The sequence below is a fragment of the Musca domestica genome, unplaced genomic scaffold, assembly GCF_030504385.1.
Source record: "Musca domestica strain aabys unplaced genomic scaffold, Musca_domestica.polishedcontigs.V.1.1 2, whole genome shotgun sequence".
Lineage (NCBI taxonomy): Eukaryota > Metazoa > Arthropoda > Insecta > Diptera > Muscidae > Musca > Musca domestica.
The window spans coordinates 22,468,581-22,494,089 of NW_026712249.1; the positions used below are offsets into that span (position 1 = coordinate 22,468,581).

The 25,509-nt window shown below is 34.2% G+C and overlaps 2 protein-coding genes across 10 annotated transcripts in view; one reads left to right on the forward strand and one right to left on the reverse strand.

The window, feature by feature from the left end:
- The window catches only part of LOC101893244 (cytosolic purine 5'-nucleotidase), a 110,212-nt gene continuing 84,703 nt past the window's right edge, over positions 1 to 25,509 (reverse strand). For all 9 annotated transcript variants that reach the window (XM_059121980.1, XM_059121978.1, XM_059121977.1 and 6 more), the window contains 7 exons: positions 10,839 to 10,912; positions 10,552 to 10,765; positions 10,335 to 10,481; positions 2,704 to 2,824; positions 2,081 to 2,634; positions 1,586 to 2,006; positions 1 to 674 (listed from right to left, as the gene is read on the reverse strand). In XM_059121980.1, coding sequence (XP_058977963.1) covers positions 516 to 674; positions 1,586 to 2,006; positions 2,081 to 2,634; positions 2,704 to 2,824; positions 10,335 to 10,481; positions 10,552 to 10,765; positions 10,839 to 10,912 — 1,690 coding nt within the window. In that variant the 3' untranslated portion in view covers positions 1 to 515. The remainder of the gene's footprint in view (positions 675 to 1,585; positions 2,007 to 2,080; positions 2,635 to 2,703; positions 2,825 to 10,334; positions 10,482 to 10,551; positions 10,766 to 10,838; positions 10,913 to 25,509) is intronic.
- LOC101893068 (hypothetical protein) lies at positions 20,813 to 25,216 on the forward strand. Its single transcript, XM_005179501.4, has 2 exons — positions 20,813 to 21,165; positions 24,751 to 25,216. The coding sequence occupies exons 1-2, from the start codon at positions 20,919 to 20,921 to the stop codon at positions 25,005 to 25,007; spliced, it is 504 nt and encodes a 167-aa protein (XP_005179558.1). The 5' UTR covers positions 20,813 to 20,918; the 3' UTR covers positions 25,008 to 25,216.

The following is a 25,509-nucleotide window of genomic DNA, read 5'->3' on the forward strand; positions in this document are numbered from 1 at the left end:
TTTTTTGGAATATTAATTTTTATTATTATTACTTTTCAAATTGTTTATATAATGTCACGATTACATACTCATCTACCTGTATAAAAATTTGTTATTTAACGACTCTAATCACACATAATAAATGAACAATAAAAACTAAAAACAAAAAACATGGAATATATGCATCTTTTGTTTTCAATTAAATATAAAATTAAACGATAAAAAATTCACATAGAAATAAAACATACAACTAAAAACAAAAGTGTTTTGTGTACAATCTCTAATAAAATCATCCAATTTGCCATAAAATCTTTGAGTCCAAATTCCTTGTAAGCGTGTGAGTGTGTGTATAGAGGTATAGAATAATTATTTCATACAATTTTTTGTTGTTGTTAAATAGAAAGGAAGAAAGAGAAAAAAAATTGGAAGATGCGGATCAACCGTCTTCTAGAATGCAAGCAACATAGTATTACTTCTTTGGGATGGTTCAATAGAGAGTTGGTTGGTTGGTATGGGAGGAATTATAAATAATCTCTTTATTTTGGAGTTTTGCGAGCCTCTTTGCCATTGGCATCATCAGCATTTTCACCATCACTTTTATTGTTGGGATCCGATTCTTCTTCGGAATAATCCTCATCGTGAGTATGGGTAACTGTGCGGGGAGTACTTGGCCTGGTGTGGGGTACAGTGACGGTCTGGAAAAAAATTAAAAATAATATTTTAGGATATTCTTTCCATACAAATATCTCCCCAAATAAAATACAAATCCACCACTTAAAATTGATTTTTAATCGCAATGAAGACTTCCAATTGAAATCTTATTGTAGCTGGGCTGAATTGAAGATTTCCTATGAAAATTCCCCAATCCAGCGAGGCTGAATTGAAGATTTCCTATGAAAATTCCCCAATCCAGCCAGGCTGAATTGAAGATTTCCTATGGAAATTCCACAATCCAGCCAGGCTGAATTGAAGATTTCCTATGGAAATCCACCACTTAAAATTGATTTTTAATCGCAATGAAGACTTCCAATTGAAATCTTATTGTAGCTGGGCTGAATTGAAGATTTCCTAGGGAAATTCCACAATCCAGCCAGGCTGAATTGAAGATTTCCTATGGAAATTCCACAATCCAGCCAGGCTGAATTGAAGATTTCCTATGGAAATTCCACAATCCAGCCAAGCTGAATTGAAGATTTCCTATGGAAATTCCACAATCCAGCCAGGCTGAATTGAAGATTTCCTATGGAAATTCCACAATCCAGCCAGGCTGAATTGAAGATTTCCTATGGAAATTCCACAATCCAGCCAGGCTGAATTGAAGATTTCCTATGGAAATTCCACAATCCAGCCAGGCTGAATTGAAGATTTCCTATGGAAATTCCAATTCCAATGAAGATTCCTATGGAAATTCCAATTCAGCAGGGAGCTGAATAGAAGATTTCCGATGCAAATTCCAATTCAGCCGGGAGCTGAATTCAGACTAGCTTCCTATAGAAATCAAATTTTAGTCGGGCTGAATTGGAGATTCCAATTCTAACGGACCGTCTTGAAAATCCAAATTCCGTCTGGCTTCAAATTTCCAATTTAAATTAAAAAAAATGTTTACCTTTTCATCTGTTGTAGTTTCCACTTCCTTTTCCACCTCCTTGACCACTTGGGCACCATTATCGGTGGCAACATGGCTACCACTGGCCGTTGTCGAGTCTGCTTTCGTTGGTCTGGCTCTCTGAATCATGGGTGCTTCGATTTGATAACGTTGCTCATGGGCCACCGTGGACTCATGCGGCAATAACATGGCCGGGGCACGGAACATATATGAGAATGGATAATAAATGAAATTTAAGAATGTTGCCGCATACAAATCGGCATATCTGACCACTTGACTGGAGAAGAATGTTTGGCGAGAACCAGAACGGAAGAGGGAGCCCATCATGCCATAGGCCATGTCCATTTTGTGGGTAACATCACGTATGGAGGCGCGCAATTTGGAAATGTCGGGTTTTTCTTTGTTGCTCGAGTCGAGATTTCTAGAAAAAAAATTGAAAATAACAAAGTTTAGTGATATTCTCTCCTCTTTAAATTGTTGAGAATGCCAACTTACTTATACATCTCTCCCAGCTGACAATCGAGTTGCTGCAACTCAGCAAAGAATTGACATTTATCGGTCCACACATGTAACTCCTGCACGAGCTCGGGCACCACCAAAAATGTACGCCAACCACGAATCTTCTTCGATTTCAAAATATCACCAAAAATGTGATCACCAATATAGAGGACATCTTTGCCTTTGGCATTGATGAAATTGGTGAATACCTCACACGAACCACCAGAATATACCTGACCTGGCTGTAGAGGGCCCATATGGGTACCGATTTTCAAGGCTCCCGTTTCAGTATCCACCTGCCGCAGAATGGTACCCTCTCCAAAGAACAAAGGTTTACGGGCATCGACAACAATAACATCGAAATAGGTTTTCCAATCACGATGTGGTTCATCGGGCTTGGCACCATGTGGGAAATCGAAGATGTAGGTCATAATTTTGTTGCTGAAGTTATAATCGCTGTTGGTGAGCAAGAACACTTTGGCGCCCGATTCGCGAATGCGTGCCAAAACCATTGGTAGGCGGGGATCCTTTTTGACATAGTAATCAAGATTCTGAAAAAGAGGCAATGTGACAAAAGGTAAGTATTGGAAAATGTAGAATGTTGTTATATAGGGACTTACCTCAACGGTCCTTTTCTTTAAATCACCCTGTATGTGTACCCAATCGACAGCTCTGCGTACATCTTGGAATATGGAGTTGAAAGACATAAACAATTCACCAGCCTTTACACCAGTACGATCCCTGGAAAGGAAAAGAGAGAGATTAATAAATTTATTCTTTGGATATTTGTAAATAAGGCTACATTAGTTTTCTGACAGAAGCGAGGCCTTATAAATTATACTGTACGACAAAATTATTATTTTTTTTTAATTATAGGACAAATCCAGCAGATTATGAAAGTAGAGCTAAAAATAGAAGAAACGTGTATGGGCGTTTTGAATGTTAACATCGCAATGTAACCTAAACAGAGGAGGAAAGTTCCTTCCTCTTCCACATTTTCTGAAATTTTCGAATTAAGATTCCTTGGAATTGATTTTAGGTATATGGTATCTCAGGCAACATTGCGGAGCAAAGTGCGGAGAATATTTTTGCTAACGATTTTAACCCTTAAACAAATAGATAAAAGGGAATTTTTGGCCCATTTTTGAAATTAGCAGTAAAAAAGAAAAATACATATTTTTCACTTGTGTTACATAAAATTCTGATGTGATTTTCTTAAAAACTATTGAAGCTAAGGATATGGCTTACTTTGAGATTTATAGTGAAATTTTGTATAAAATATTTCTTCTATTGACACCTTCTGCCTAAAATGAGATTTCATGTTAATTTCAGACGTCAACAGGAAAAAAGGCCAAGGAGAAATTTACCAAAAAATTAGGAAACATTTTCGAGCTTTTTTGTCAACATTGATGCAAATATATTCTTGATATACAATGATAATAGAAATTTCCGATCTTCGGTGACTTATAGTGAAATTTGATGAGGATTATTTTTTACTTTGAAGTCATTCTTCTAAAATGATGTTTTGTTATCGATTTTTGCATAAACTCACAGAAGCAACGACTTTAACCTTACAAAGTGTTTTAAATATGTATGAATTCTTGACGTTTAGGTTAGACATAGACTCTTGACGTCTTCTAGAACCTACAGTTATTTTAGGACAAATAACTTTGTAGAATACTTTTGACGATCCCGTCTAAGGAGAATTATTAACCACTTTTCCAAAAAAGCCCCAAAAAGACCCCTTTGTTGACTCGCTTGAGGGTTAAAACTTTTAAACAATTAGAGTACGCATATCCTTAACCAGATCCTTTTCTTAACCACAGACACCAAGTCACATCCATATCAAATTTGAGGATTCCAGACCTATCCCTTTACTCAATAGCAAATTTAGCACTGTGTAGTACTTTTCGTACAAGTATGGGAAGCATTTCCAAAACCACCTCCATATCTCAATTCCAGATAACAACAGAAACTTTAATATTAAATTTCAGGATTTTATCTCTACCAAATCACCCAATACCCAATTTAGTACCATTTAGTACTTTTCGTAAAAATATAGGACGAACTTTCAAAACCACCACTGAATATCAAACACAGATACCATCAGTAATCTAAATATAAAACTTCAGAATTTAGCCTCCATCCCTTCACCCTATACTGAATATATTACAGTACTTTTCGTACAATTTCCGAAATCATCTCCATATGTCCAGTAGGAAAAAAGCATCAAATTTAAGAATAAGTTTAGATTTGTTCGAATTGGTCACCTTTGGCACGAATTATGGCGTTCAAAGGTCAATGAAACCGTCACACGCTGCCCGAATGTTGATCTGCGGTATTTTGGCCAATTGCCGGCGAAACGCTTGCTTGAGATGATCGACACTTTGGTATTTTTTAGTTTCAACCTTGCTCTCCAAAATACTCCAGACACAATAATCCAACGGATTGGTATCCCGAGATTTTGGTGACCATTGTGCGATAGAAATAAGCGAGGAACCTCATTTTGTAACTATTCTTGAGTGGCGCATGCTGAATGCGATGGTTCTGAGTCCTGTTGGACTGCCCTGCAGGATATTTTCGCGATAATATTCGGCATTTATTCTGATGCTACGGTCGATTAATACGTGCGGAGAGCGACCATCGGCTGTTATGGCGGCCCACACCATACACCATGGTCGGCGATTGAGTTCTGGTGGCCAACCGAAGGTGTAGATTTTCATCTGACATCTTTGCAAGTAAACAGAATCATTTTTTTTGTTTACAAACTGCTGGACAACGAATGTTTTCTCATCGGATAAAACCTAATTCGGCAGTTCACCACTTTCGACCAAGCGAAGCAACTCTTTAGCTCTTTTGAGTCTATTTTCTTTCCGTTGTGGTGTAAGTTCTTGCACTTTTTGGAATTTCAAGGGCTTTACCCCGAGCACATTTTTCAATATTTTCCGAATGGAACATTGCGATATGTTCAGCTCACGATCCATTTTTCGGCCACTGCGACCAAGTCGCTTCTTTACTTTTCGAACCATTTCCGCTGATGTTGCTGTTTTCTTCCGTCCACTTCTTGACGTCGGGCTACGCTACCAGTATCAGAGCGGTGGTACGAGACACAAAAGATGTAGTCACATTTAAATGCTGGAGTACTCTAACGATAGCCACTTGTGGTTTTCCAGCCAAATATAAAGAAATCACACTATCACGCTTAAATTCCATCACGAATAACTTTTGTTCTGGAAAATTCTCACCGAAAATGCTTTTGTACACTTTTGAACTATATAATGAGCTGCCACTGGAATAATTTAACCAGCTGTCGGACGAGTGGCTTAGAAATGACAGCAGTCTGAATTTGTTCGCAGTTTTTCCATCTCACCCTTTAATTATTACAAACAGTGTGGCTTGTTTGTTCGGGATACCGTAGTATTTTGTTGTTGCAAAATGGTCAGGCTTTATCCCTTTATTATTGTTTTTATAAAACAACGTTTGTTTATTAGTGGAGAACGATAAACCTAGGTATTCCCTGCCTTACCCCCTGGTAAACATTACCATCGTTCTCCACTAATAAACAAACGTTGTTTTATAAAAACAACAATAAAGGGATAAAGCCTGACCATTTTGCAACAACAAAATATTATTTAAATATAATCGGCTCAGGGTATAGATTTTTCGGCAAAACCGACTTGTTTTCAATACATTTTAGTACTCTTCGTAATCTTTTAAATAAAAAAACTAAATAAGTATTTTTTGGATTTTAGTTTCTCAGTATGAAATTGTGGGTTTACCCAGCCCCTTCCTTACTCGCATTTTCCAAAAGAATTTCGATTTTGGTATATTTTGAAGATTCTTCTGCATAAAAATAAGGGCATAACATTTTATTTTTTTATTTTTTCATCGTTGAGTTTGGCTTTTGTGGAATATATTTTTGATTTAGTGATTCAAAAAAATCAATTATTCTATAAATAATGTATACTACTTGGGTATGATTTAAATCCATTGAAACTAATTAATTTCGATTATTTCTATAGAATAGGTGACATTTCTTTTAATTCATTTGAATGTATTTTTCTTTGTATTTATTAAACCATAACACACATAAACCATAACCACATTTCTCATCTCTCTTCTCTTTACTTGACTTACAATTCTTATTAATTGCCATCTTTGACCTCTTTGCACAGACATATGTTCAAATCAATAAGTTTCGTTCCTCCATCTATCGTCTCATAACCCAACATAATTCCTAATACACACATACTGACAAATCGTCCTTAACCCTCTTAATATGTTGCCAAATCCTCACAGAGAAACACACACACACACATACATGTTATAAATTTTTATATAATATATAATTGCTAGCTTCCAACCAATCCCTTCACTAATCCATGCCACACAACAGCTTTAATAAAAACCAAAACCCCATTTCTGGGAACACACAATCAGAAATAAATTCTTTTGAACCATTCAAAATCACAAATTAAGTATTTCCCTTTTCCATTCACACACATTATTTTTTTTTTTTTTTGTATTCATTAGTTATCGATTGTGAAAGGTGAATTTAATGAAAGCCAAAAGGAAAAGAAACGGAAAATTCAAAAGCTTTTCAAAATCAAGGTTCCGTTGTTGTCGAATACAAAAATGTGTAAGAATTAAGAGTGTTGTTTGCTTTAATGGAAAATAAAGGTAAGAAGGAAACATCACCGAACACATATAGACTTAGGATTTCCTGTTTTCGTTTCTATTTGAGGAATTTTCAATGACCCGTTTTATTTAAACAGGTTATCCTTAAAAAGATTTCAATTCACCTTTTTAATAAATAACTAATAGCTGTAGGAGAAATCGTTTGATGAAAAAGAATTCGCAGAAAGGTAGACGAAGACCTTATGGCCAAATAAAAATACCAATTGGCGATTGCATTGTTAACTTTTTTATCAACATCATTTTAAAAGCTTCCAAAAGTATTTCTTGTGAAAAATTCATCCAAATGACCCTCGTCGTCACATCACTGGTGTAAATAATCTGTTGTCTTTATGGCAGATTGTTATTACTATTGTGAAGATGACATTATGGACATGAGCCTTTATTATGATTGACCATGAATAATTAATGTTGTCATGACAACAATGTCATTATCATTGTCATATTCTTATATATATATATATATATATATATATATACAAACATATCATTCCCACACATACATTCACAACACATCAACCACTTATGGCAGGTCAAGAATTATTACTTTCATCAACTATAGGAAGTTGAAATACGCATATCCTTTATTGTATTGACAAACGAAGGTCAATATAGGTGGTAGCCATGGTGAATGGAATGTCGTACAGAAAAATTCCAAATGTGTATGTATGCAAGTAGGTCGAGTATTATCCTTTATAACAATTAATGAGCAATCATGAAAGAATTATCTTGAATTGAGAAAGTTACTGATTACTTTTGGGGTCAATTGGTTAGGAAAATTAGTTCAATTAGGGAAATATTACTGGCGATGTGAGTGGGAAGAAATTTATGATATCTGATATTTAGTAATAAATAGAAGTGGGAAAACTCTTATAAAAACAACACTAAATGGACATTTAAGAAATGGACAAATTAAGAAAAGCAGTAAACTTAGGAAGAAAATATATAGATTTTATCAATATTTCAGTCGAAACTTGGAATAAATTCATGTTGTTATTATATATATAGCTCTTCGATTTCGATACCCAATAAAGAAAGAAAAAACTGCGTTAACTGCAGAACTATAAATCTTTTGGTTGGTAAATGGTTTGGGGCCTATTCAAATTGGTGTACTTACAATGACAATTTTCTACAGGAATTGATTATATATGCTGAGAATTCCAATTCTCAAATAACTCTTCGGTTGGTTGGAAATAGTGGTTCAAATATTCCGAACCACTAAAGGGTTAACACCAATTTAAAACAAGTAAAAAAGCAGCTAAGTTTGGCCGGTCCGCTTTAATACCCTCTACCATTGGGTAAAGAAAACAATTTTATTTAATAGTAACTGTATTCAAACGTGTTAAAAAAATACCAGTAGGACTGGTTAGATCTTTTCAAAAAAAAAAAAAAAAAAGTGGGTGTGGCCTTTATATGGCCATACCAAAACGGGAATCTATAGACAATTTTATACTACAAGGATTGCTATCTATAGCGAACATTAAATACCAAATTTGAGTAAGATTATCAAAATACTGAATATAGCTGGGTACCGTTATATGCGCGCTATAGTGAAACGTGGACCTATATATTTAATGTTCTGCCATCGGAGCTAGAACCCCGTATAAACTGCAAATACCATTTTTAGACAAATTCGTAAAAAATGTGACTAAAACCATCAAAATACCGAATATCAGAAGGTATCATTTTATGTGGGCAATACAAAAACGTGAACCGCACCTAGAAACTATTACGAACTACAAATACTATTTCTCTGACAAATTCGCGGAAAAATATGGCAAAATCATCAAAATACTGTATAACGTGAGGTACCGTTACATGGGGACTATACGAAACAGTTGACCTAGGTATTCAATGTTCTTCCACCCGAGCTAGAACCCATTATGTATTACAAATACCAATTTTTAGATAAATCTGTGGAAAAATGTGGCAAAAATCATCAAAATACCGAATATCAGGAGGTATCGTTATATGGGGGGCCATACTAAAACGTGAACGGATATATTTCATATTCAATACCAACCATCCTAGACACAAAACAAATTGTTGTGCCAAACTTTAAAGCCCTAAGTCAAAAAATGTGGGCTGTATCCTGATTTTATCAGACAGACGGACATCGTTACATCTACTTAGAATTTTATGCTGATTATGAATGTATATAGTTTATGGGGTCTACGAAGAATATTTAGGGATGTTACAAACGGAATTACTATAGGCTATAGGAGCCAAAATATTTCCCATAAACTTGCCCTTAAAACTTCGGTGTGTGTCTGCCCATATATGCGTACTGCCCACATCAGCTATTATTTGGTATTTCAAGTTTCAAAGGAGTGAAAAAATTGCTGTTAAATGGGGTTCCTTTGTTTCAGGATCAGATTCACCGTTATATTAGGTTTATTAATTAAGAATGTCAACTTTACAGCAGAAATCGAATATGGATTTGGCCAAGGAAATTATCTATGCTTGGTGAGATCAGAAGGTTATTTTGTATACTGAGCTGTTGAGATCGGGGAACAAGGTTCCCTTATCGTGAATCGAAATAATAATCTTTAATCATGACAATTTGTTCCTTGGTCAGGAAAACATTTATCACTCCATAACTCGGAAGCTTTACCCATTTCTATTTTGCTTTGATGGATGCAAAGTATACCTATGGAGAAATGTTTCCCTGAAGAATTAGATCTTGTGAGCTACACCGATTATCTTCTGATCAGAAAAAAGTCTCAGCTTGAACAAAATTTTATTTCACATTAAGGAGGACCAGTCAATTGGTCACCTAGATCGTGTGATTTAATGCCCTCATACTATTTGCATGTGATTATGTTAAAGCTAATATCTATACCGACAAGACCGCTTCAATTGATTCTTCGGAAGATAAAATTGGAGTATGCCAAAATTGGACAAAGCGGATGAACAATTTGGTCAACATTTAAATGAAATAATTTTCAAACATCAAATTATATAGACCGTTCTTTCAATTCAAAATTTAATGCATTTCTCTGAATTTTATGTTTTCTTTTGAAAAACTTGCTTAAATTTTGTTTACGATAGAGCTTTTATCCAGGTTAACCATCGTTATAAAGATTTATTTGAGGTATATAAAAAGGAATTAATAATTTGAACTCACTCGCTTTTTTTAATTTTTGCAGCGCCAACCTACTATTGCAGCTCTTAAAAAAGCTCATTCATTTATTATATTTAAATACCGACAAATAGCCGACTTTTTTATTTTGAATTTTACAAATTGTGTGTAAATCTCTGCGAATAACTTCCGCGTTTTCAGAGTTTATAGTATATCCGAAAAAATAGTAGTATATTACACATCTTAGCTATAGAAACCAGATACTGAATTCTTTAAAATAATGGACGTGGTCTGAATTCTGTGCAACTATTTTTAAACGATTTCCGATCATGCTAAACAGCGAAGGAATACCTATCTGCTCTGAAATTATCTTGGTTACGTTCTTACAAAGGCAGTTATGTATTATTCTTAACCTCAAACATTTTGCATGGGGGAATGCATCATATTTCGTAAGAAGATAAGGTTAGTACTTACTCTGTATATTCCGAGCTATTTGTGAAAAAGTCCACCAGGCAGGCTAACAAATAAGTTTCTGGTAAATTGAACAATGTATTCAAAACATATACTCTTGATTCATCCAACTTCAAGAATTTATTGGGATATAATTCGTAGACTTGAGAACTGTAAAAAAAAAACAAAAAAAAAAATGTTAACAATTCAATAAAATAATTAACTTCATAAACACACTTACTGTTTTAAAAATTCAAAACCATGCACGCACACCAATATATTGCCATAGGCATCCACCTTCAAGAGATTACCGTATAAAGTGTCGAACCACAGACCTCTAATGGGGAACGAGGGATCATATTCGAATTGCATTATCTCTTTGGGATAGCCCATGCTAACCAGACGCTCTTTGACCAAATCAAATCCCAGCTGTTCATATTGTGGCGATTTGTATTCTGTAAGAGACAAACATTTATTGTTAGATGAATGTTTCAAAAAGGGGGAATATTTATTTTGAATTCCACTCACCGGCCAATGTGTAATCCATATCGAAGCCATAGAATTTTATGTTTTCCAAATGCAAGGATCTATTGACAAAAATTCTGTAAAGGGATAAAGAGAAAAATACAAGGTTGAGTATTTGAAGATAATAAATATATGACAATATAATAGTATTTTAAAATTAAGGCGAAAAGTCAAATTTTGGTCTATTTACAGAAGTACCATAAAATAGATCTTATATTAAAAATACAAATCGGAACAAAAATCAATGTTGTTAAACAATGATTTGAATGATGGGTAGCCTTTAATTTTCGTGCTAGCATATACTGACTTAATATTTTGGAGAAAACTAATAATGAATACATCCTGGTTATCTTCTTTTCATAAAGCCATAATATGCCAATCAAATTTATCATTGATTACCAATTATCACCAATTTATCAATAATTCTCGAAAAGAGGTTGGATAGGCATGATAGAAAGTTAGAAAATTAATAACTAATTCAAAATACTGGCCATTATCGCAGTTTATTCAATATTGGCATGTAAAGAAGCAAAAAGTGTAGGGCATACTTTTAGGCGCCTAATTTAAAGAGGAGTTAACCAATATGAAAACTATTGTGTGGCATATTCATTGTGATATTCTCCATCATTACAATACTTTTATGAAGTTTGAAACTTCAAGGATATATGCTACCCAAAATTGTAGATTTTGACCACACCTTCAATGGACCTTAGCCTCATTTAGAGAGGTTTATACACTGAAGACAGTTAATGGGGTGTTTTATTCATAAACGACATTTCAAAGGGCTATGCCAAAAATTATGAGAACTTTAAAAGTCTGCTCCACATATATGTAGCAATATCCTCATTTCAAGGTTTTTTAAATTGGGATTAAGTTTACTTCAAACCCATGAATTTTGGGAGTGTCTTCGGCGATATTCCAGATAAAAACACGAGCATTACTTTGAGCGGAAATGTTAACAAAGGGGCCTTTTTGAAAATATGGTTAAAAATTCGCTTTAGACGGGATCGTAGCAAGTCGAAATATTCTACCAAAATATTTGTGATAAAATTCTACTATAGGTTCTAGAAGACATCAGAATTAAGGTTATAGCCGTGCTTCATATGAGTTCATGCAAAACTTCCCTACAAAATATCGTTTTAGAATGATGATGTCAAGGACAAATATTTTCTTTATTAAATTTTATTATAAGGCACCAAAGAGCAGAAATCTCTATTTCCATTATAAATCGAGAAAATATTGTGCAACAATGTTGCCAATACAACTTCAGAATATTTCCTGCATATCAGAACAATTTTTCTTTTGCTTGATTTTGGAATTGAAAGTGTCGAAAGAAAAAATATTCTAGACACAATTTCGCTGTATATCTCGGAATAAACCATTGATCTAGAATTAAAGGCTTTTATGAAAATTATAATCGAATTGTTTATTTTATAAAGAAAAATTATTTGTTTGCGGTTTTAACTCCCAATTAGACACGAATTCATTCTAGGTCAAAACCTCCCTTAATACTTCATTTTTTGGGGGAATTGCCAAAGGAAGAAATATTTTAGACAACATTTCATTGTGGGTCTGTGAACAAAATAAATTCGTATTTATTTTATACCTCAAAATAAAAAAATCAATTTTGCCAAAAAACGCCAAAATATTTAAAATTGTTCGATCCAATTTTTCTTGTCTTTTTTTGCAAGTTGATGCATGACAGTAACATAAAATTTCATTTTAGGCAGAAAGTATTAAGAGAAGAAATATTCTACAGAAAATTTCACTATCAATCTCAGAATAAACTATATATCTATATATAATAGTTGTTAAGAAAATTATATTTTTATGTTTTACGCTTTTTGCTCCAAATTTAACACCTTTCCATTCTACGTCAAAATCACCTTTTATACTTCATTTTTTGGGGAACATTTCAAAGGAAGAAATATTCTATATCAAATTCCGCTATAAGTCACCAAAGAAAAGAAGTCTATATTTCTATTATATATCAAGAAAATATTTGCATCAATGTTGCCAAGAAAAAACGTAAAAATATTTCCTAATTTTTTGATAAATTTTTTTTCGTCAATTTTTCGAGTTGATCTATTAAAGTAATATAAAATTATGTTTTAAGCAGAAAGTCCCAAAAGAAGAAATATTCTACACTATAAATCCTAAATTAAACAATGTTTCTAGGTATAAGAAAGAAAGTTATATTTGAAATTTTTTGTATTCCAAACGAAAATCATGTATTTACGATTTTACTCCAAATTTAACACATTTCCATTCTGAGACAAAATATCCCTTAATACTTCATTTTTCAGAAAATGTTTCAAAGGAAGAAATATTCAAGGTAGAATTTCCTTGTTAGCCTGTGAACAAAAGAATTCTCTATTATTATTATATACCAAGAAAATATTTACATAAATTTTGGCAAAAAATCAATAATATTTCCTAATTTTTTATAAGTTTTTCCTTGGTCTATTTTGAGTTCACGCTTGAAAGTAACATAAAATTTCATTTTATGTAAAAAATGTTAAAAGAACAAATATTCTACACAACATTTCACTATAAATCTCAGAATAAACCATTTACCTAGGTATAATGGTTTTTAAGAAAATTACAATCGAAATTTATATATTACAAATGAAAATTGTGTGTTTACGTTTTTTACTCCTAATTAGAAATTTTTCCATTTCAAAGAATATTTTTCGATTTTACCACTGCTATACATTTCCACTTTCTATTCAAATGAGCTGAAATCCACTATATATTTATTTTGTTATTCATAATTTTATTCTGATTTATTCTTATCTTGACATTTTCTTTGTTTGATTGCCGTAAAGGTTATCTGCAGAGATGAACGAACACCACTCAGCAGAGCAGATAATAGTAGTAGAGTTTGTAATCAAGAAATTATAAACAATACGAAAAAAAATAATAAATAATTGCAAATATTTGTATTTTTGTATAATACTGCGACTTACTATAACATAATTTTCTACTTTGTGGAAAACAAATAGAAAACAAGTAAATAATAGAAGGGGAAAAACTGTTGAAGAGAGAGAGTGAGTGAGTGTCTATTTTATAGAGAACAAAGTCTAAAAGGAAGGGAATAAGCTTCAGCAATCAATTGTTGAGTTTCCTTCCACAAACTAACTGATTTTGAATTTTTGGAATGATTTTTGAAATTCTAAAAATCTAGTCAATACAGTAATTCTAGAAAAAAAATCCTAGGAAACATTTAATAACCAATTTTTGATAATGTGCTCCTGCAACATTTTTCTGCCAAAATCTGTCTAACTTAATTACACTGTTTTACAAAATTTAATTTTTTCAATAATTATAGGGAAATTATTACAGATTATGAAAGAAGAGCTTAAAATAAAAGACACGTACATCGGTGTTTGAATGTTTACATCAAACAAATAACTTAAATAGGGTAAGAGTTTTCTCCTCCTCCACACTTTTCAAAATTTAAAAAATTAACAAGTTTTTTTATGAAAAAAAGTCACGATATTTTTTCATGGTACATATTGAATATACAAATTTCTTTTGTTCAGAGACTCACAATGAAATTTGATGTAGAATAATTCTTCCTTTGAACATTTTCCCAAAAAGTGTAGTATAAAGGGAGATTTTGACTTGGATTGAAAACGTGTTAAATTAGAAGTAAAAAAGCAATCATTTAATTTTTAGTATACAAAATTCAAATGTAATTTCCTTAGAAACCATTGTACCTCGATACATGGTTTCTTCTGAGATTTATAGTTAAATTTTGTGTAGAATAGATCTTTTTTTGACACCTAAGGCCTACAACGAAATTTTATGTTACTTTCAGACGTTTATTTGAAAAAAGGCCAAAGAAAAGATAATCAAAAAAGTTAGGAAATATTTTCGACTTTTTAGGGAACATTGACCCAAAAATTTTCATGATACACAATGGGAATAGAGATTTATTTTCTTTGGCGGAATTTAGTTAAATTTGATGAGGAACATTATTGTCTTTGAAGTCGTCCTTCTAAAATGATGCTTTGTATGAGAATTTTGCATGAACTCACACAAAGAACGACTTCAGTCTTAAAATGTATTTTAATGGTACATGTGTTTTTTTCATAATATATATTGAATATACCAATTTCTCTTGTTCAGATACTCACAATGAAATTTGATGTAGAATAATTCTTCCTTTGAACATTTTCCCAAACAGTGAAGTATAAAGGGAGATTAAATTATCAGTAAAAATACAAGCATATAATTTTCACTTTTAGTGCATAAATTTCATATGTAATTTCCTTAATAACCATTGTACCTAGATATATGGTTTCTTCTGAGATTTGTAGTGAAATTTTGTGTAGAATATTTCTTCTTTTGACACCTAAGGTCTACAACGAAATTTTATGTATTTTCAAATGCCAACTCGAAAAATGTCTGAGGAAAATTTTTCAAAAAAAGTTTGCAAATATTTTCTGTTTTTAAGGGAACATTGATCCTAATATTTTCGTGATATACAATGGAAATATAGATTTCTTTTCTTTGGCGACTTATAGTGAAAACTGGTCTAGAATATTTCTTCCTTTGACATTTTCCCCAAAAAATGAAATATTAAGGGAGATTTTGACTTGAGAATGGAAACGTGCTAAATTAGCAGTAAAAAACATAAACACGTAATTTTCACTTGTAATATATCAAATTCGAATGCGATTTTCCAAAAAACTATTAAACCTAGATGCATAGTATATTTTGAGATTGATAGTGAAATTTTGTCTAGAATATTTCTTCTTTTGACACTTTTTGCCTAGAATTACATTTTATTTTAATTTCCTCCATCTACTCGAAAAAAGACCGAGGAAAAATTGATCAAAAGCATTTGGGAATATTTTCGCGATTTTTTGCCAACATTGATGCAGGTATTTTTTGAATCTGGAGTGGAAATATAGATTTCCTTTCTTTGTTGACTTATAGTGAAATTTAATGAGGAATATTTTTGTCCTTGACGTCATGTTTATACAATTATGCTTTGTTGGCGATCTCTGCATAAACTCAAAAAAGGTACGGTTTTAACCCTAAGATATGTATTAAATGTATATGAATTCCAGGCGCTTAGGTAAGTTTTAGACTTCTGACGTCTTCTAGGACCTTTAGTAGAATTTTATGACAAATAATTTTGTAGAATATTTTGAGTTGCTGCGATCCCATTTTATGGAAATTTTTAGCCATATTTTCAAAAAAGGACCAAAAAGACCGCTTTGTTGACTCGCTTGAGGGTTAACCTTTTTGAACAAAATAATCCTCACATTATTATCTGCAATGTCGTCAAAGACATTATATTCATAAAATGTAAGAATTCCATGAAATCTTGATTCGAAAATTTCAAAAAAATGTGGTTGAGGGGTTACTTAGGCCCCTCTATTTAGTTTTCTTGGAAATGTAAACTTTTAGGCTATTTTAAGCTATACTTTCAAAATCTGCTGGATTTTCTCAGTAAATATGTTTTTTTGTGTTGTTTATGACCTCCACACCAACCATGGAAGTCCTGGGCAGAAATAACCCTTTAACCCAATTTATTACATGCCACATTTTTATACCCTCCACCATGGGTAGGAGGGTATATTAACTTTGTCATTCCGTTTGCAACACCTCTAAATATTCGTCGTAGACCCCATAAAGTATATATATTCATAATCAGCATAAAATTCTAAGACGATTTAGCGATGTCCGTCTGTCTGTCTGTCTGTCCGTCTGTCTGTCCGTCTGTCTGTCTGTCTGTCTGTTGAAATCACGATAGAGCCCACATTATTTGACGTAGACCTTTGAAATTTGGCACAAGTGTGTGTATTGTCTCTAGGATGGTTGGTATTGAAAATGAGATATATCGGTCCACGTTCTGGTATAGTCCCCATATAACGGTACCTCCCGATATTCGGTATTTTGATGATATATGCCACATTTTTTCACGGATTTATCTGAAAATTGGTATTTGTAGGTCATGACGGGTCCCTGAGCGTGTGGCAAAACATTGCATGTATAGGTCCATGTTTTGGTATAGCCCCCATATAACGGTACCTACCGATATTCGGTATTTTGATGATTTATGCCACATTTTTTCACGGATTTGTCTGAAAATTGGTATTTGTAGGTCACAACGGGTCCCTGAGCGTGTGGCAAAACATTGCATGTATAGGTCTACGTTCTGGTATAGTCCCCATATAACGGTACCTCCCGATATTCGGTATTTTGATGACTTATGCCACATTTTTTCACTGATTTGTGTAAAAGTTGGTATTTGTGGGTCATAATGGGTCCTAGTTCGTGTGGCGAAACGTTGTAATTATAGGTGCACGTGTTGGTGTAGCCCCTATATAACGGTACCTCCCGATATTCGGCATTTTAATGTTTTTTGCCACATTTCTTCTAATGTTCTTTTACCCTAGGGTGGAGGGTATTAAAAGTTTGGCCCGGCCGAACTTAATGTTTTTTTACTTGTTCTATTTCTATTCTTCTTCCATTTCAAACCAAACACATGTTTCTACTTTAAAATCAAAGTAAATTTCAAAATTACTGGGTATTGTTGTTGAGGAAAAAGTACTGGGCAGGATGGGGAGTCTAACAACTCAACTAGCATGCAATTGTTGGTTTCTGACTTGTCGAATTCATAAATGTTGGATATGATGAGTCCTTGTTTCATGTGTGTTATTTCATTTTTTTTTCAACTCACAGCATGGATGTCGGATGCTACCCTGGTGTATTACTCGAAGTACTCATGTACTTCTCTCTATTTTTTTGTTTTGTAAAATTTACAAAAAATCTCTATGGATTCTGTTATAGATTTGCAATGCTGGTCCATTATGGTTTCACACAGGGTATTGTGTGTACTGGCATGTTTTTTTGGTAAACTCTACAGGATTCCTTGCTGGAAAGGATATGTGTTATGTTTGAGTGGTTTTTCATTTCCGTGTGTGTGTGTGTTCCCCTTTGGAATGGGCTTGGCTATGGTTGTTGGTTTTTCAAATGAGGTCAACCACAGAAACTGTGATCTTTATTCATCTGTGATGATTATCTTAACTGTTGGTGGTAAGCAAACCAACTGCAGAGTGACTGCATTTGGCCTGGATTTTTGGAATCATGCTAACCATGCACTGGGATATATGTATGATGGCACAAATCCAAGAAGATATGAGCACATATAAATTTCATGTTCACTAAATGCTGTACAGACATGCATAAATATGCAATTTGTAGCATATAATGGATGGCGAAGATAAGGGGAAATTTACGTACAACAAAGGCTTGGATGGGGCTGGTAGGGGAGCGGCCAAAAAAAAAACCTACAAATAGAGGTGGAGGGGGAGGTCTTCCTTAAAGAAGACAAGGACGTCTCTTTATAGAAGAGCAGAATATCTTCACAATAAAAGAGCAGAATGTCTTCTCCGTAGAAGAGCACAAAGTCTTCTCCACTGAAGAGCAGAATGTCTTCTCCATAGAAGAGCAGAAGGTCTTCTTCATTGAAGAGGACCAAAAGGTCTTCTTCATTGAAGAGGACCAAAAGGTCTTCTTCATTGAAGAGGACGAAAAGTTCTTCTTCATAGAAGAAGGCCTGCAGTTCTTTTTCGTAGAAGAGGACCAGATGGTCTCCCTACAAGTTTTACCTCCCTACAAACAGAGGTGGAGTGGGAGGTATTCTTTATAGAAGACTAGAAGAAGGTCTTCTTCATAGAAGAGGACCAGAAGGTCTTCTTCATAGAAGAAGACCAGAAGATCTTCTTCATAGAAGAGGACCAGAAGGTCTTCTTCATAGAAGAGGACCAGAAGGTCTTCTTCATAGAAGATTACCAGAAGGTCTTCTTCATAGAAGAGGACCAGAAGGTCTTCTTCATAGAAGAGGACCAGAGGGTATTCTTCATAGAAGAGGACCAGAAGGTCTTCTTCATAGAAGAGGACCAGAAGGTATTCTTCATAGAAGAGGACCAGCAGGTCTTCTTCATAGAAGAGAACCAGCAGGTCTTCTTCATAGAAGAGGACCAGAGAATCTTCTTCAAATAAAAGGACCAGAAGGTCTTCTTCACTGAAGAGGACCAGAAGGTCTTCTTCGTAGAAGAGGACCAGAAGGTCTTCTTCGTAGAAGAGGACCAGAAGGTCTTCTTCGTAGAAGAGGACCAGAAGGTCTTCTTCGTAGAAGAGACCAGAAGTCTTCTTCGTAGAAGAGGATCAGAAGGTCTTCTTCGTAGAAGAGGACCAGAAGGTCTTCTTCGTAGAAGAGGAATAGAAGGTTTTCTTCGCAGAAGAGGAATAGAAGGTCTTCTTCGTAGAAGAGGACCAGAGGGTCTTCTCATAGGAGAGGGTCTTCTCGTAGAAGACCAAAGGGTCTTCTCATAGAAGAACATGATGTCTTGTTATAGCAGATCGTAAATCCTTCACATATTTAAAGACTTAAAGGCACTTACCATATGAATCGCCTCCTTCCCTCCACAACTTCCCCTACCATATTTATCCGTTTTTATTTATTAACGTTTCGTAAAAAAATATTCTTGCAAAATGTCCATCTTTCGCAATTATCCTTTACACAGCATTACCTTAATAAAGCCACATTAAAAATGGATTATAATTGAAATTCAATTGAAAAGTGATACGGATGACCTGCTTCCCCGTGCTTGTGGTGTAAAAACTTACATACTTCCTGATTATTCTCGATACACAGAACAACGGTAGGGTTGAAAAAAAATTAATTTTCGCAGCAGCAAAAGGTCAGTCACTATGTGCGCGACATTGAAATGTGAAAATCATGGCCATAACTGAATGTAAATTATGCTCAGTTCGATTGACAGAATTTTATTTCACAGATTTTTGAATCTGAATAAATACAATGAAGGTTGCTTATCAGCCACGGGTGACCAGTATAATTTGCTTATCGGCGGAAAAGTAATAAACGCAGAGCATTGATAATACTGGATGTTGGGGGATTTTTTTTTCTGGTTCGTCTATCCGTAGTCAAAACAAATGACAAATCTGTAATAGATAGATTAGTAGGGATGGCAATTGGGAGAGATTGAAGCACTGGGATAATTATTGGGGATTTGAAAAATTCCCAGTAAATTATAAAATTACTTAAAAAACTATAGCATACTTTCAGGAACCTCACGCAAATTGATAAAGTAAAAAAGAGAAAAGGTAGTATAAATTATATATATTTGAAGCATAAGTATGGTATAGTACATTATACAGGGTGAGATGAAAAAACTGCAACCAACTGCAACTTCAGACTGCTGTCATTCTGTGTTTACTTGCCAAAGAGGTCAGCTGAAAATGTGCACCTTCTGTTGGCCACCAGAACTCAAGCGCCGGCCATGGTGATGGTGTGGGCCGCCATCGCTCTCCGCTGTATTAATCGACCGTGGCATCAAAATAAATGCCGAATATTATCGCGAAAATATTCTGTAGGGTGTATTAAAACCTTTGGCACGCAAACATTTTGGCCGCAGACCTTGGACATTCCAACAGGACTCAGCACCATCGCACTCAGCAAGCGCAATCTTAGAATGGTTACAAAATTAGGTTCCTCGCTTCATTTCCAGCGCTTAGTGGCCACCAAAATCTCCGGATTCCAATCTGGAGTATTTTGGAAAGCAAGGTTGGCACTAAAAAATACCAAAGTGTCGATCACCTCAAGCAAGCGCTTCGCCGGGAAAGGGTCAAAATACCGCAGAGCAACATTCGGACATCGTGTGAAGGTTTAATTGGCCGTTTGAAGGCCACCCTGTATACACTATACAATACAATCTTCTATAGACCAAAGAGTTACCAATCCTAGAAAACAGTTTTTAAACCTGAAAATCCAATCGAATCGTCATCCCTAAACCAAAAAACACCCAACATAGAATATTCCTGATTACTAAACGCTGATAAGCCTAAAGTAGCGGCAGCAGCAGAAAACAAAATTAAATCTCAGCAAAGATTAAAATAACAGGTCAAAAATATATATAAAAACACAATTACTGCCTGTCATCGGAATTAGTTGATTTTGAAACATTGAAACGGAAATTACGAAGCGCAAGTTTTTTGTTCTCCGTTCCTAAAACCCCTACAATTCAAAAGAAAAAAAAAATGTTCAAACATTTATGCTGTATCTTCGTGCTGGTAGTGGCATTGGGCCATTCAATTTCCGCCAAAAATGTGCCCCCAACACAAGCTCCGGAAACCAACAGTGTCCAGTTGCGTGATGTACAAACCGTTAAGGATATACGCGCCTTCATAGCTCAACATCCAAATTTGCGTTTGACACGTTTAATCAAAAAGGAACGCACCAGCCATTTGCAGACAGTCAAATACAGTTTGGGTAATCGTGTTTCAGGTAAGCCATCGAGAGGGGTGGTCAGGTGATGTTTCGGTGAAAGAGATATTGTTCCTGATTGAGGAAATAGTGAAAGAAAAGTGAATCGACCCAGTGTTAAGACACATCTTTGAAGTTGATGTGGAAGGGGGGAAAATTAATGTGATTTATAGCCACATTTGGAGTTTCTTGGAATGGGAGGGATAATAGATAGACCCAAAATGGGAAATGTGAAGATGTAGAGATTTATGAGACAAAAACGGTTAAATTTTGCAGAAAATTTCCAGAAAAAAATTATGCTAAAATACCATTTGAAATTGAAAAAAAAAAATTGAAATATGTTCTCTCAGTTTTTAATAATAAAACTAGTCAAAGAAGGGAAATGTGAAATTCTTCTGAGAGAACTATTTTGCCCAGAAAGTATAGGAACGAAAACTAGCAAAATATTAAAATTTGATAATCATGTTACACCTTTTTACTCAGACAGTTGTGTCTAGTAAAGAGATTGAAAAAAGAGTTCCATTTAAAGCAATTCTTTCTTGGATTCTAGCTTTTCAGGCACGCCATCTGGTTTCTACTAAAATAATGCAAAACGTGTGAAAAGTGGTAGATCAGTGGCGGGGGTTCTGCAACATTTAGAAGAATACGTGAGAAAAGGTTTTCACCTAAGACAAATTAATTAAGGTTGGTAATTTTTCCAAATCAACCTGCCAAAAAATCGAAAGATCATGCAAATACTTACCCCTCCCAAAATTTGTCTATTTAATTCTTGAAAGTGAATTGCAAAAGTAGTAGATACATGCAGATTCTGGAACAACGCTAAAATGTAAGGTGCGCCATCGTTTAGTATGTATGAGAAATGGTTTTGGTCTTAGGTAAAATTAATTAAGGAACAACAACAGACCAACTTATCAGCTAATCGAAAGTTGGTAAACATGCTGTTATTTTTTTCTCGGCTAAATTTATCTAGCCAAATTTATATCGAGAGCGACTTTGCCATTCATTTTTCTCTAAAATTTTTGAAATTTAATGCATGTCCTGGAACATTTATTTGTGCAAAAATGTAGCGAGGAACAGTGAGATGTGTGAGAACAGATTTTTGCCTAAGAGAACATTTATTAAAGAAATAACACCAGATGGTTATACTTCAAAATAAACCTATCAGCCAATTGGAAGCTGGCAAACAGGCTATTACTTTTTTTTTGCTAAATGAACATTGTAAAGAGAATGACATTGATGGTAATTTAGATTTTCCCAAAATTTGTCTACAAGTTTAAATAGTTTTTTTTTGGTTAAAAAATTTCAAAAATGTTTAAAGTAGTAAACATATGCGGGTTCTGGAACATTGGTAGAATATAAAGAGCGACATCTATTAGTATAGGGGAGAGAAGGTTGTTGTCTAAGAAAATTAAATTTCTTTGCCTATTTTGGGGCAAAATTAAATCATAAATATTTAAATCTGTATTAAATGTACTCTGTAGAGGTGTTGATGAAGTTGTGAATAGCTGACTTTCAGACCAGGTGTTAGTGATATTAAGCGGTTGATGATAAAATCTGGAAAGTTTGGACGAGGCTTACAACAACACTAAACGGTAATTCTTCGGAATTAACCTTCAACCTAGCAGCCAATTGAAAACTGGTAGTCATGCCTTTACTTTTTTTACTGAAAATTTGTTTCTAATAAAGTTTTAAAAGAGAGCGACATTGCAAGTCATTTTGCTTTTTACAAAAATGATAAAAGTAGTAAACATATGCAGGTTCTGGAACATTGCTAGAATATAATGGTAGCCATCTATTAGTATCGGGGGGAGTAGGTTGTTGGCCAAGAACAATAAAATTTCAGAGTATACTTTCGGGCATAATTTTAAATTGCATAAATACGATTTTAGTATCTATTAAATGTTTTCTGTTGAGTTGTTGATGAAGCTGTGAATAGCTCACCTTCCGACTTAATTTCAACTCATCCAAATTTGTCTAGTAAATCAATTTTAAAGGGAGGGCCAATGGCAAAATAATAGAGATCGACTCATTTGCTAAATCGAATATGGTAGGCCTCTTCTGACAAACTTAACCTTGTTATATCCTCCATCTTGTAACATCCCTAAATATTCGTCGTAGACCACATAAAGCATATTTATTCATGATCAGCATAAAACCGACGTAGAGATTTAACAACATCCGTCTGTCTTTTGAAATCACGATACAGCCCACATTATTTGATGAAGAGCTCCAACATTTAGGAAGGTTGGTAGTGAAAATATCGGTCTAAGTTTTAATACTGTCGCCACATAACGAAACCTCCCGAATATCGGGTATTTTGATGAGTTTTGTCACATTTTAGTCCACCAATTTGTCTAAAAATTGATATTTGTAGATGATATCGGGTTCTAGCTCCGGTGGAGAAACATTGTATGATCTACGGTCCACGTTTTTGTATAGCACCCATATAACGGTACCTCCCGAAATTCGGTATTTTTTTGATTTTCGTCAAATTTTTCAACTGATTTGTCCAAAAATTAGTATTTGTAATTCGTCATGATTTCTAGCTCCTGTGGCGAACATAGTATGTATAGGTCTACGTTTTCGTATAGCAGCCCGAAAATTATACTTTGAAGCAAAATTCCAGCAGTCCATAATCAAGTCTTATAATACTTATGAGGCTATTCTTTTACTTCACGTTTTTGGTTGTATTATACCCTGACTTTTACACCCTCTAAAAGGCGTGGAGTTGACAAAATATTTGGTCATAAATATATGTAAATATCTTGCCAGCGGTACGCCTTTAAGGAAGTACTACAAAATATAAATTTGACAATAAAGGGACATCAAATAAAAAAGTAATGTACAATGAAAGGCCATTGACAACAATTTTTAGTTGTTTCCCTTAAATTTGTTTACAAGCTTTACTAGTTTCTTTAGACATGGTTTTCAGGTGCAAAAAAAGTAGATAGTAGTAGAGCAATGCTGGTTCTGGAACAGTTTCAACATATAACGAGCGCCATCTATAGGGATTTAATCTAAGAAAAAGTAACTTAAAAAGAGTTGGCAAATATCCAAAATCAATATATCAGCCAATCAAAAGCTGGTTATGATGCTAATAATTTTTACTCCGAAAAATGCGTCAGTTTTTAAAGAGCAATAAACAATTTTGACAGAAGCAAATTTAACAGCTTTGTAGGTAAAAAGTTTGAAAAAATATAAAAGTAGTAGATGTATGCGGTTCTGGAACAGTGCTAACATTAAATAAGCGCCACCTATTAGAATCATCAAAAAGGAATGTCGTTGTGTACGAAAAAAGAATTTCAGAGCATATTTTTAGGCGGAGTTTTGATTGCAATAAATACGATATGCGCAGAATATGGATTTAAACCAGATTTCAGAGAAGGCCGCCCCAAACGCAATGTCATTGGTTAGGGAAATGTATTCCAAGACTAATATTTCCTTCCAGGGAATTATGATTTCTTCCCAGAGAATTAAAAATTGAAGCAATTCATAAATAAATTTGTTAATTAAATTTCCATGTAGAATTATTCCCCCATTAAAATAAAAATGTTTAACTAATATCCTTTATTTCCTATATTCCCTCTTCCCCCACTACCTCTGCAGGTGATCGTTTGGTTGCTCAATACGGTGACACCACCTATTATCCGGCCAAAAAGGATGTGACCACACAGGTAACTTATCCTGAAACTGGTACCGGCAGTTTGGTCACTGCCGTCGAAATCCATTGTCTGCAGGACGACAATGGAGGCAATGCTTATGTGGTAGCCGGTGGCATTGGACAACGTTTCATTTCCATTGTTATGGAGGCAACACAAACGGAACGTTTTACCTACAACATCCATGTCTATGGTAAGGATTAGGCAAAGCAGTAAAAAACGGAAGGAGAAACTTCACACCTGCATCGAGAGAGAGTGTGTGTATAGCTATAGGGAACAAAGTGTACGTTTTTTGGGATTTGAACAGGATATGCAAGTGTAAATTTGAAAATTGGTTTTCACTATGTGTTCTAAGAACTTTTTCTACTTGTATTAAAAATTAAATAAAATGTTTGCAAAAAAAAAACAAAGAAGTAGAAAAAAAAAATACAAAATAAAATGCAAATTGTGTGTTCACTGTTGGTTGTTTGAGTTTTCCATGAAACTGGTTTGAAAATGGAAATGTTGAAAGGAAAGTTTTTCAATTGAAGACATAACTGGGAATAAAGCGTAATATTGAACTTAAACTTAAATGAAATAGAGTTCAAAATATTTAAGAAATACCGCTCATAAATAAAAAGAAGGTCTTATAAAAATAGGAAGATCTATATGTGATCTCAGGAATATTTGAATACTTCCTATGGATAGAAGACCCCTCTATGGTATA